Here is a 13799-nt window from a genome sequence, read left to right on the forward strand (position 1 = left end):
AAGGATAAAAACACAAAAAAGCCCAAAGGCTTGTTTCCATTGTGGTCCTTAAGATGGAAGATGAGTAACAGTACATGGACTAAAAACATTGAGGACAATGAAGAAAGGGGGCATAAAAAGATACAAACAAATAAAACAGATACAAACGCAATAAAAATAACTAAACAAGGGCTAAATTCCCAGATAAACAAGCAGACACACAAGCAGACAATATAATATTCCTACTATTTCAAGGATTTCTATTTCCTTTTTTTTTTGGTTTAATAACCAATTTTTTATTGAAGATTTAAAATGATAATAGGAAGAGCTCAACAGTTTAAGGTTTAAAGGTAAACCATTCCACAAGAGTATAGGAAAGAGTACTTTCCCACACAGCTCTTAAAACGGCAGGGCCTGTAATCTGTGGAACTCCCCCTGGTGCAGTAGTTGTGCGTATCACTAATTTTTGAAAAGTAATCACATAAGTACTTGGGTGCCAGATTATTTCTTATCTTATAAACTAAACACAGTTTAAGTTGAGAAACCCTCTCCTCCACTCTGAGCCACCCAAGACTGGAGAAATAGTCAGGAAGAAGATGAGTTCTAGGATGTAATTTAAGGATCACTCTGATTAGTTTATTTTGACAGATCTGTAACTTGTCTTTAAGGCCTTTAGTACTTTAGTACTTTACTTGTCTTTAAGGCCTTTTCCTGTGTACCAAGATGTACAGGTATAGTCAAGATGACATTGAACAAGTGCATTGGCCAGGATTTTTAAGGTTTTACTATCTAAGAGGCTGGATATTCTTACCAGGAACTTAGTCCTTTGGCTTACCTTTGAGATAATATTTCAGGCCATAAGCTCCCCTGATAGTTTGTTATCTAGTATACAGCCCAAGTAAGTAACTGCTTCCTTGGCTGTAATTTCAACATTACCTACAACTACCCTAAACCCCTTTGCCTTTTTCGGTTTATCTCTGGACCCAAAATGAATTGACTCTGTTTTGCCAAGGTGGAGAGACAACTTGTTGTCTGTTAGCCAAACACTGAGGTTAAGGAGTTCTGAACTAAGCAGCCTTTCCACCTCTGATTTGTCTTTATGAGAGACTAGAATAGCTGAGTCATCTGCAAATAAAAACAAATTACAGCCTATAGCTGACAACATATCATTGACATATAATTAAAAAAAAAGAGAGGACCCAAAATACTCCCCTGGGGAACTCCACAAGTTAATTTAAGTGGTGAGGACAAAGTCCCTTCCACATCTACCTGATCTCTGCACACCAGGTATGACCTCACCCACTGAAGAGATGCAGGAGAAAATCCTAGGGCTTTTAGTTTGTTCAAAAGGACATCATACTGAACAGTATCAAAGGCCTTTTGAAGGTCTATTAACACCATGCCACAAAAATTCTCATTTTCTATCTCTTTCCTAATAAAGTCTATAAGATAAAGCAGACAGGTATCAGTGGAATGGGCTTTTCTAAAGCCTGATTGGAAGTCAAATAAAAGGTTATGTTCTGCTAAATAACTGTCTATTTGCTCATAAATGATCTTTTCCACAATTTTTGATATTGAACACAAGATAGATACAGGGCGGAAATTTCCAGGATCAGATTTGGGCCCCTTTTTAAATAAAGGTATCACTCTTGCCACCTTAAATTTACTAGGGAAATGGTTATTTTCAACGGATAAATTAATAAGATAAGTTATTACAGGAGTGATTATTTCAGCAGCATCCTTAAGAAATCTGGCAGGGGTGTTGTCAAAACCGGTAGCCTTGGAAGGATTTAAGCCTTTGAGTTTTTTTAGAACCAGCTCCTCTGTTACTTGTTTGAAATAAAAAGTATTTGGCTGGACTCCATTTTCTTCATAAAACTTATGCACCCTCTGTGGATCACTAAAAACACCTGATGAAGATGGAAGCTTCTGCACCAGATTACTTGAAATTGTTGTGAAGAAACTTTTAAAAGTATCTGCCACCACTTTTTATCATACAATATGGACCCATTAATATCTAGGCCTATTTTACCTTGTTTTTGCTTAGGGTTCTCTTTTGTCCACAAAGGCCTAAGAGTTGCCCACAATGTCTTGGGATCCTTTTTATGCTCCTCAATTTTAGACATAAAAAAGTCATTTTTCGCCTCATCCACCATTCGTTGAACCTTATTTCTAAGTACTTTATATTCTTTAAAAAGAACAGACAGTTTGGTTCTTTTAAACTCACTTAGGATTTTATCCCTTAAGTAAATGGGGTCCAAAATATCATTATTTATCCAAGGCTGTGATCTTTGTTTAATCCTGGTCTCTTTTAATGGGGCTATCTTATCAAGTATTTCCAAGAAAATAGATTGAAAGCAATCCCATTCTGAATCAACATCACATATGTTGGTCATTTCCATCCAGTTGATATTATTAAGTACTGTATGTCCTGAAAGTTATTAACATTATACCCTTTTAAACTTCTGCTCTTCACAGATTTGTGACATTAATCTGAGCCCTCTTAACTTTCCTGTTGCAATAGATTAAAAAATGGTCACTAATTCCATACACAATGACCCCACTTTGTAGGATTTTACTTGTGTCAGATACAATTATGTGGTCAGTAGCAGTTTGGCTATGCTCAGTTATTCTGGTTGGAACACTAATTAATTGGGTTAGACCATGCATTTTCAGAAAATCACAAAAGCCATTGTATAATTTATTTATTTATTTATTTATAAACATATCTTTATTATGAGGATTAACCCCTTGAGATGAAGCATCTCGTTTTCGAGGGGGTCCTCCAATACATCAAAGCAAAAAAAGAACCAAAACAGCAGAGCAAATATCACGGTCAAAAACCGCACAACAAAACACAACAACACACACACACCAGCTCACAATGCTCAACCCCACCCTACCCAACACGATCCCTATAGATAACATGATAGAGAAACAACCACATGACTAGCATTGCACAAGGTCAAGGACTAAGAGTAATACAAAAAGAAAAAGAAAAAAATAAATAAATAAATTGAGGATAAAAATAACAATAATAATAAATAAATGAACAAAAATGAAGACATAAAAATTAGAATTAATAAACACATGACCAATGAAGCCCATGGTCAAACAAACAAAACTAGAAACAAAGACAAATATTCTAAAGATATTCCCCGAGAGCCCTTCGAAACGCTGTAAGTGAAGTTAAAGAACGGATAAAAAGAGGAAGATTGTTCCAATCATATGGAGCCTTAAAACAAAATGCATATTTCCCTACTTTTTTTTTAACTCTAGGAACAACAAAAAAAAATCTGATCATTGTATCGCAGGCTGTATAGCGAATTATAAAGCACCAAGTGTTGCTTGAGATAAACTGGATAATTCAAGTAAAATCTTTTAAAAATAAACTGTAACCAGTGAGACTGTCTCCTGGCCGAAGGGGCCAACCAGGACAACTGTCTGTATAACACACAGTGGTGTGTCCTGAAGGGACAACGGAGAACAAAACGGCAAAGACTGTTGTAGACCACATCAATGGAATGCAAACAAGAAGCAGGAGAGTTCTGATAAATAATGTTGGCATAGTCCAAAATAGGCAGAAGCAGCTGTAAGACTATTCTTTTCCTGACCGGAAAATTAAAACATTTAACAGATTGATAAAGTATTTTAAGACGAGAGTAAAGTTTGTTTGTCAATGCTTGTACATGAGTTTTGAAAGATAAATCAGTTTCCAACCAAACACCAAGATATTTAAAGGTCTCAGTTGACTCTAAAGGAGAGGAATCAAGAAAACAAAGATTAAGGTTGTTTTCACCTATATCCAAGGTTTTTCTATGGAATAATAAAGAGTAGGACTTTGATTTATTAAGGAGAAGTTTATTTGCCAATAGCCACTGCTGTATAGAATTAAAGTCATACTGTAAAGCGAGGTTTATCCCGGAGGTAGTGGGTTTACTACAGTAAATGACTGTATCATAATGGACCTTCTGTATTCAAAACATCAATATTATTATCTGCCATTAAGATGACTTCCTGGTTTAAAAATCATGACAGCCTGCACTAACACATTCCAAGGTTTGGATGAAGTCGTTTTGATTTGGAGGTCTATAAACAACACCACACAAAATTGGTTTGCTTTTTGGAAGTAAAATATCAATCCACACAGCTTCAAGATTAACATTGTCCAGGTCCTGTCTTAGATTGAAATCAATATCAGACCTCACAAATATGCAGACCCCACCCCCTTGTCTGTTCCGGTCTTTGCGAACGATAACAAAGTTTTCAATTTCAACTTCGGAGTCAGTAATATAAGAATCTAACCATGTTTCTGAAAAACATAGTATACTTGCCTTGATTTTCCTGGCCAGCTCACGTACCTCCGTGATCTTTGGCAGTAAGCTGCGAATGTTTAAATGAAAACAATGCAAGCCCTCTGTTGCAAAAACGGATATTTGTTCCTCAGTGAAGACCAAGTTGTTACTTCTCACGGTAATGGCCTTCGGCAGCGATTTTGTAGCCTCAGCAGCACACTGCAGCCTCATACTCGTCCGCCTCGGCACCCGGTATCCACTGGCTCTTGAGTTTATAGCCGCGTTCACACCAGGCATCTCCCGTGGCGTCTTCTGCAGCTGCCAGTGTCTGCTAGCCGCATCGCAAACCACATTGGATGGTGCAACATCCAGTAGACCTAAAGACAGCCTGTTCACCAGGTTTACGTTCTCGACCGTAGCAAGTTGTAGGTGGCTGATCGCTGAAGTGCCCAACATGGTCTTCTGTTGTAGCCATCTGATGGCAAGGTTCAACATCTTGTGCATTCTGAGATGCTATTCTGCTGACTACAATTGTACAGAGTGGTATCTGAGTTACCGTAGCCTTTCTGTCAGCTCGAATCAGTTTGGACATTCTCTGTTGACCTCTCTCATCAATAAAGCATTTACTTCCGCAGAACTGCCGCTCACTGGATGTTTTTGGCACCATTCTGCGTAAACTCTAGAGAATGTTGTGCATGAAAATCCCAGAAGATCAGCAGTCACAGTAATACTCAAATCAGCACGTCTGGCACCAAAAATCATACCATGGTCGAAATCATTGAGGCCACATTTTTTTCCAATTCTGGTTGTTGATGTGAACTTTAACTGAAGATCCTGTCCCATATTTGCATGATTTTATGCATCGCACTGCTGCCAGAAGATTCACTGAGTAGATAAACGCATGAATAAGTACTGTAGGTGTACAGGTGTTCCAAATAAAGTGCTCACTGAGGGTATTATAAATATTACCTTACATCCACATCATTGTTTTCATTCCAACCAACAGTAGATCATAGACATTCTTATTCTAAAAGATGAAGTGTGTAATTTCTGCATTACTAGCACTACCAAAAGGAACTGCAAAGATAATCCCTTTTTTTAAAAGGTTTCCCAAACACTTCCCTTAACCTCCATTGGTCTAACAAACAGATAGTCCTGCCCCAAAACTAATGCCGTTTGCTGAGCACACTTGTTTTGGCCTCTCTCGCTTGCTCATGTGTTTACACCTCTGCTTGCTTTGTGGGCGAGCTGAAACCACGTCACATATGAAAAAGAGATCACAGACTATAAAGTGGTAATAATAGAAAGTAGATAGCAATCCTCAATTTACCACTTTGATAGAATGAACGCTGCAAAGATCTGGTTTTCACCTCTTTTTGTTTGTAGTATTTGGATTTTGAGTCTGGCTATCAACTGTGACTGGACAACTGAGTATGAATTTCAAGGAAAATGTTGTAAGGACTGCCCTTCAGGTAAGAGAACCATAGTAATTCCAAGACTTAAATGAGCACTGTCATTGCAATCTGAATTTTCAGTGTCATTCAAAGTAATTACTGTATCCTGCTTCTTGATTTTTTATATGTGCTTGTTGTTCATATTTTTTTTAATTGTCATGTCTGTATATTTACAGTGACCTCCAACAATATTTGGACACTTAAGCAAAATGTAAAAATGTGTGAATGTAATTTCATTACACAACATATCTAAATATGTAAATATTGATAAAACACTATATACTGTTCAATTTTAAGATGCAAAGTATATGTAAACTTACTGGATGTCAAACTTAGAGCAATGTCCATGGTTAATATGATGAACTACACCCATGTTGCTCTGAACTTCATCATGCAGTACATACACTAAAATGACCTTGGATCCAGTTGATTAAAAGTAAATGCAAAAATAGCAGATTGTTCAAGCATCCTTTTTTGGGGTTTGAATGATTTCACACCTTGCTTTTATGTTAAAGAAACCTGACCTTTAACTTTTTAGACCTCAATAATTGTTTCCTTTTTGTATTGTCCAGGTGAATATCCCAAATATCATTGTAAAGAGAACAACAGTGACAGTGTGTGTGAGAGATGCCCAACGAAGGTTGAGGACAAATGTTTCTGTGAAGGCAAGATGTTATGCAAAGACGATGAATGCTCTAAGTGTGTGCCTAAAGAAAAGTGCAAACCAGGACATCAACTGATGAGAGAGGGTAAGGTCTTTATTTTAATATTTCATTACACAGTTATTACCTACACACATGACTGGAAAGGCTGCAATGTTGGATATTTAAGATCTTTGTCTGATTCATCTTCTCTATGTATCTTTCCTGCCAATTAGGGAACTTTTATTGTGGTCTTAGTGTGAACAGGGCAGACAAACACCTGTGAGAGAGGGCTTAGAATAGACCACACTCAAAAATAATCACAATTGACCCTTGTGGCACAAGAATTACACACTATAGATTTAATTCAAAAGCCACATACATTTTTTTTTTAAAATACATACAACTATTTTAAATTCATCATCTATCTTTGTTATTCTTTGTGTTTTTACAGGTAATTTTAAGTACAAGTACCATTGTGAGCAATGTCCCAACACCATGTTCAATGATGCTGAGGATAGCGAGTGTAAACCATTTGCAAAGTAAAGCTTTGAATTGGCTGTATTTTAATGAAGTTCTTAAAAAAAAGAGTTTCATAAGATTTTATATCAGTTGATGACTGAGTTTCTGAAATCAGGTGTGATGGCTTGCGTGTGGTCTTCCCTGGAAACAGTACCCACAATGCAAGATGTGGCCTTTATGGTTTGTACTTTTTTCTAAGGAAATTTGCAGAACAGTATACTGTTGTATGCAGGGTTCCACCCTTACAGACCAAAGAATTTCCGTGACTTTTCCAGTCATTAATGAGTCATAAGTGAATTTAATAAGGATGTCTAAAATAATTTTATAGAGATAACTAAGTTTTTAGCTGATAATGCAGATTATAACTAGATAAAAACAAAACATTGATTACAAGAATATATTTTTTGAGATTTTAATTTTCAATTAATATATATATACTCTTTAGATACTCAGTATACATGTATACTTTTGTGTAGCACTTTACAAAAAGGTTCTATTCAAAATATTAGTTCAGACATGACAAAACTCTGAAAGATTTATTTTAATGTGGGTATGACATATTTATAGTATATTGGTTGTTGCGGACTAGATCTGCAACGCTGCTGCTGCAGAGCAAGTACGAAGACTTGCTACTGCTAGAACATTACAGACATGCTGAGTTAAGAATGTGGACATGCTGCTGCACAATTAAAAAAAAACAAGACATGCTGCATCATACATGTATGACATGCTGCTGCACAGTTACGTAGACGTAAATACAATCCCCATGTAGCAGATCTAGACTTGTGGAGCTGGGGAGATGAAGGGTATAGGAAAAACTTGCAGGGTGTTGAAGAGAAACTGGCTTACTTGCAAACTGTGCAAATTTAAATGTTAGGCAAAGAGTGAGTATGCAAGTTGATTGAATGCCGATTACACATCAGAGGACCTATCATCTTGCTCAGTGGGATCTGATTGGCTTGACATATCACATGAGCGAGCTGATTTGCAAATAGATAACAAGTTCAAAGAACCAGCTTGCGTCATTCAAAGTTTCAAGCCTGAACTAAAAATGAACAATGATTTTGTAATGTTAATTTGACAAAATACTACTGTTCATTCATGTTAGTTTATCATTTAACTAATGTACATTGTAACCTACAACTTTTAATGTAAGATGTATAGTATATATAAGTAATTCACATTAAAAAATATTAATTAATGCTTATCTAATAAATTATTCAAATCAAAATATCTAATGCGTTAACTAATGTTACAAAAACAACGTTATTGTAAAGTGTTGTCTTTTTTGTTTTGATTAAAGGAAACTAATTAATTCTCCAAGTCAAATGTAGTTTTCAAATACTCAAAAATAGATAACAAATATATTTATTACTTGTTTGGTTTAAGATATTTTCAACATTTTAAATAACATCTGTTTAATTTATTTCAGTTTAACTGATTTTACCATGCTCTTTACATTTTTCCTAACAGACTCTCCCATTTTGATCAGAAGCCTGACTTCTCATCCAGTTGTGATGGCTTGTTTAACAATCACTGTGTTGATATTCCTTGTACTTATCATGTATACTGCTTTTCAAATTTACAAACACAGGAGGCACAGAAAAAGTAAGTGACACTTTAATTATCATTCAGTTATCAATCTCTATTAAGCCAGCTAAATGATACAAAACTTTAAGAAAATATTTACCATTGCTACATTCAATTACAAAAAAATAAGATCAGCAGTTACAGAAATACTCTAACCAGCCCGTCTATCACCAACAATCATCCATGCGATTATCTAATCAGCCAATCGTGTGGCAGTAGTGCAGTGCATAAAGTCATGCAGACACGGGACAGGAGCTTCAGTTAATGTTCACATCAACTATCAGAATGGGGGAAAAAATTATCTCAGTGATTTGGACTGTGTCATGATCGTTGGTGCCAGATGGGCTGGCTTGAGTATTTCTGTAACTGCTGATCTCCTTGGATTTTCACATTGTGGTAAATATTTTGTATGAAACATACATTTTCTTTTCTTTTTCGATGAGAACTGGAGGTGTAGGGAATTCTCATGTCTGATATAATTGCATCATTTCACAGTAAGCCAACCATACATACATAGGATGAGAATGCCCTCAGATACATGCAGTTGCCAACTATCCAAGGAGGAAATTGGTGATGACAGCGACTCCAAGACAGCCTTAGAAATCTCTCAAGTGTGATATTCTCTGCTTACCTTGAAATACAATAATACAACAGAACTTTATTTCCAATTATATTTGAAATTTGAAAGCTCTCTGTTATTTTAAGTCTCTGTGAGTCTCTCGAATTTTGACTTGATGACATTGACTGGATTAACATATTTAAAAAAACATCTGTTTCAAATTTCTGTAAAGATGAACCATGCAGCTTTGCAGGTCATAGATGGTCTCTTTGCCTGTGGAAGGAGTAAACTACAGTTTATTCACCCGTGACTCTATTGAATGGCACAATGTTCTCATCACTTCAATTCCAATATGGATTCATGTAAGATGTATTAGCAAAGAAGAAAGTTGCAAAAGGTGGGGTGTTATCTTTGCTGTGATCAAACATTTGCTCTCTAAGGCTGAGTAATGCAAGAGGATGTTTATCTGTTCTTCGCTAGAGTATATACACTTTGTAAGTGTAAAACCATTAAAGGACAGACTTTCAGACTTTTAAAAGTGTGAGGAACAGCAAATACTGAGTTATGTCACTTCTGTATTTAAACATCCTAATTCAGCTTTATCTTCTTGTAGAAATATAATGCATCATGTTTAGGTTGACTTATTGTATTGATATTCATCTTATTTTTGACTCCCTGGCATTATGTAGGATGGATACTGTAGATCGGGAGGGTTTAATTTATAGTGCACATTATTTTCCAAATTAAAATAGGCCAATGTATGGGCTTCTATTTATATGTACATGTAAACCTCACTATCAAAATAATTTTGTCAGAAACTCCCTCCTTTGCAGCATATTATTTTGATTTATATTTTTAAATTATTCTCTGGAATGTGTGAAAATAAAAATGTTTTAAAGATTAATGTATTGAAAGTGAAATATCTTTTATGAAAATATCTGACTACATTCATCCAGGCCGATTAATCTTATAATATTTGTATTGTCCATGGCGAGATTATCGGCATCAAACGATAACAATGCCTACTTGAACAGACTGTAAATATTGGTGTCAGTTCCGAAATCTTTCAGCAGTTGTACCTATATTACTGCACATTTTCTGTTTTCAAATATTTTATGTTAATTGAGTTAATATTGATATCAGCAACAACAACAACAATAAATATAGCTGCAAGCAGCAATGCGGATTCCTCCTCAAAATGGCAAATCATTTAAAATTGATCAGTAGATGGTTGGGGATAAACCCTCCCAATTAAGTAATTCAAAAAAACATGTCTTCGTCTGATTCCTAAACAAAACATTTTCAATGTACAGGAAAATCCATACCGGACCTTATGGATCCTTGAGGCTTTTTGTTCCCAATGAGAAATGCGGCATGTACACCAAGTTTCAGAAGAATTGGACAAATGGGGTGGATATTATATCATTTTGAAAAAAAAAATTTGGGGCGTGGCCTGTAGCGCCACCTATGGGCAAATGTTGGTCATTCTTGGTTTGTGGGTTCCTGTTGGCCTGTAGTATAAATGTACAAAATTAGAAAATATTTGACCAGAAAATGGGAATTTTGGAGTGGCCTGTAGCGCCCCTAGGGGCTGAATGTGGGCCTTTCTTGGTTTGTGGGTTCCTGTCGGCCTGTAGACTCAATACACCAAATTAGAAAATGTTTGACCAGAAAATGGGATTTTTTGGAATTACCTGTAGCGCCTCTAATGGCTGAATGTTGGCCATTCGTGGTTTGTGGGTTCCTGTTGGCATGTAGTATCAGTGTACCAAATTAGAACATTTTTGACCAGAAAATGGGAATTTTGGCATGGCCTGTAGCGCCCCTAGGGGTGAATGTTGTCCATTCTTGGTTTGTGGGTTCCTGTCTGCCTGTAGTATCAATGTACCAAATTAAAAAAAATTTGACCAGAAAACGGGAATTTTAGGCGTGGCCTTTAAGCTCCCTAGTGGCGTAATGTCGGCCATTCTTGGTTTGTGGGTTCCTGTTGGCCTGTAGTACCATTGTACCAAATTAGAACATTTTAGACCAGAAAATGGGAATTTCGACATGGCCTGTAGCGCCCCTAGGGGCGTAATGTCGGCCATTCTTTACGCAGTACTTCAGAGTGATGTCATCTTGAAGCATGTTAGGTTTGAAAAACCATCAGTCAAAATTACATTTGATTTATTGACAGGTATATATTGTTAAAATTTGGACATTTACATAAACACGCCCCTTTCAGACATTTTGTATCACATTCATTTTTCCTAAGTAATGTTTTCAAGGATGTCCATTCTACAAATGTGTACCAAATTTCAAGTCAATTGGAGCTACGGTTCAGGAGAAGAAGAGTATTTTTAGGTTTTCGCAAATTTTCAACGTCACGGGAAAATCCATCATGGTGAAAGTTATGGGTCCTTAAGGCTTTTTTGTTCCCCATGAGGAATGAGGCATGTACACCAAGTTTCAGAAGATTTAGACAAATGGCGTGGAAATTGTATCACTTTGAATGAAAAATCACTTTGAAAATCTCTACTTTCACTTTCACTTCTCTCTTAAGATTTTTTTCTGTTTTTTTTGTGTGATTTACATAAGCATATCACAAGCAATTTTATTTGAAAGACTATCTAGGCACATAATAACACTGTATAGCTGTGACTGTTTATAACTATTTCAAAATGTAGCCTACAAGCTCACACTTTAAATGGTCAGTGCTTTGATTTTTAAATCATTAAAATAGCAACAGATCCAGTGAAAAAAATGGAGTGATTGTGTTTACATGCCATTCAAAAACGTGGCATTTTACAAGGTAAGAGAGAAATAAAAAACTTAAAATAATACCATTTGTACTTCTCAATTACTTGGGAATGTCTATGTTCAGGACGAAGGCTAAATTGTTACTGTCTCTTTAAGAGGCTTTTATCGCATGATACGATACTTAAGGCACAGTTCAGTTTAATCTTTTGAGAACTGAGAAGTATCATTATTTTCGTTTTGTGCCATGCTTGTTGCATTTGTATTCATTGTGAGATGATAAAATACAGACTAGCGTGAATGGTTGATTTTGTTCACTTGAATTTTGTGACGTGTTTCAGAAAAATAATCGCGAAGACAGAGACTGAGCACCCTGTTTATTTATGTTACAAAAGCACAAGGTTTTGTTGTTATTGTAAGTGTACACAAATAAAAGTACACATTTCATAGTTCAGTAATGATGTCTTGCATGTTTCTGTATGGGCAAAAATGACGCAGTATTTTGTTTAAGTTGTTTCCGCTGTTTCGAGAGAAAAATATAGCAGGACGTCATCTGGAATAATGCCAGAATAAAATATAATTATTCCAGATTTCTTTCTCAAATGTTTGTTCACTTGAGACATAACAGACTCCTCAATATGTCATGTATTTTGACACTCTGTTGTATGAAATTGTCCGTTCAGACGCAAGCAGCAGCGAAAGACATCGGAGTGCGTGAGTTAGACGCGACGCGGCTCGCTGTGTCACACAAACAGCTCGCAAACATGTATTTGAGTTGTTTTGACATTTGTTGAGTTGAATAGTGTAAAATCGCTTGAATGTTCAAACAGGCAAACATTGTATACAACCGACAAACCTTCATGATGATGCGAGCAAAAATGATCTCGCCTCGCGGTTTGCGTGTTGTCAGAGACAATTAAACATTCTCGGAAGTTTTGATACGTTAGGATTGATCAGCCCATCCCTACTTTCTTTAGACATATGTTTCATGTTTGTGTAAGTTTTTGTGACGTGTTTCAGAAAGATATTCGCTTAGACAAAGAGCACACGGTTTATTTTCTTTATTTTACAACAAATAAAAGTACAACTTTCATAGTTTGTGACGATGTATTAAATGTATCTGTATGTGCAAAAATAACGCAGTATTTTGTTTAAGCTGTTAACGCTGTTTCGAGAGAAAAATCTTAACAGGACACCACAGCGGCATCCGTGTTGTTCACAATAATTCATAATTAAATATATTGATACCCAATTTCTTTATCAACTGTTTGTTCACTTGATACATAACAGACACCCCAATATATCATGTATTTTGGTGTATGAAATTGTCCGTTCAAACGCATGAAGCTGTGAAAGCGAACTCTCATCGGCGTGCGGCGTTAGTCGCGACGCGGCTCGCTCGCTGTGTCACACAAACTGCTCGAAAACATTTATTTGAGTTGTTTTGCCTTTGTTGAGTTGAATAGTGTAAAATCGCTTGAATGTTCAAGCAGGCAACCATTGTACACAACCAACAAACCTTCGTGAAGATCGCGAGCAAAAATGATCTCGCCTCGAGGATTGCGTGTTGTCAGAGACAATTAAACAACATCATACTCGGAAGTTTTGATACGTTAACGCTGTCTCGATAGAGAAAAATCTAACAGGACATCACAGCGGCATCACTAGACCCCTTCAATAATTCATAATTCAATATATTGATACCCGATTTCTTTATCAACTGTTTGTTCACTTGAGATATAGCAGACACCCCAATATATCATGTATTTTGGTGTATGAAATTGTCCGTTGAAACGCAAGAAGGGAAAGCGAACTCTCATCGGCGTCGCGAACGTTAGACGCCGAGCGGCTCGCTCGCTGTGTCACACAAACTGCTCGAAAACATTTATTTGAGTTGTTTTGCCTTTGTTGAGTTGAATAGTGTAAAATTGCTTGAATGTTCAAACTGGAAAGCATTAAGACACACAATTGATTTGACATACCTCCATGCAGACGCAAAACGTCTTCTGTAGTCTAAGTCTGG

At 36.3% G+C, this 13799-nt stretch overlaps 1 protein-coding gene across 1 annotated transcript; it reads left to right on the forward strand.

Annotated features, from left to right (window-relative positions):
* Positions 1–5580: 5580 nt before the first annotated feature.
* LOC127647004 (tumor necrosis factor receptor superfamily member 18-like) lies at positions 5581–9914 on the forward strand. The gene is made up of 6 exons (XM_052131046.1): positions 5581–5746; positions 6301–6477; positions 6824–6911; positions 7007–7071; positions 8365–8499; positions 8977–9914. Exons 1-6 carry the CDS (start codon positions 5617–5619, stop codon positions 9096–9098), a joined length of 717 nt encoding a protein of 238 aa, XP_051987006.1. The 5' UTR covers positions 5581–5616; the 3' UTR covers positions 9099–9914.
* The last annotated feature ends 3885 nt before the right edge of the window (positions 9915–13799 follow it).

The sequence above is a fragment of the Xyrauchen texanus genome, chromosome 7 (assembly GCF_025860055.1).
Source record: "Xyrauchen texanus isolate HMW12.3.18 chromosome 7, RBS_HiC_50CHRs, whole genome shotgun sequence".
Lineage (NCBI taxonomy): Eukaryota > Metazoa > Chordata > Actinopteri > Cypriniformes > Catostomidae > Xyrauchen > Xyrauchen texanus.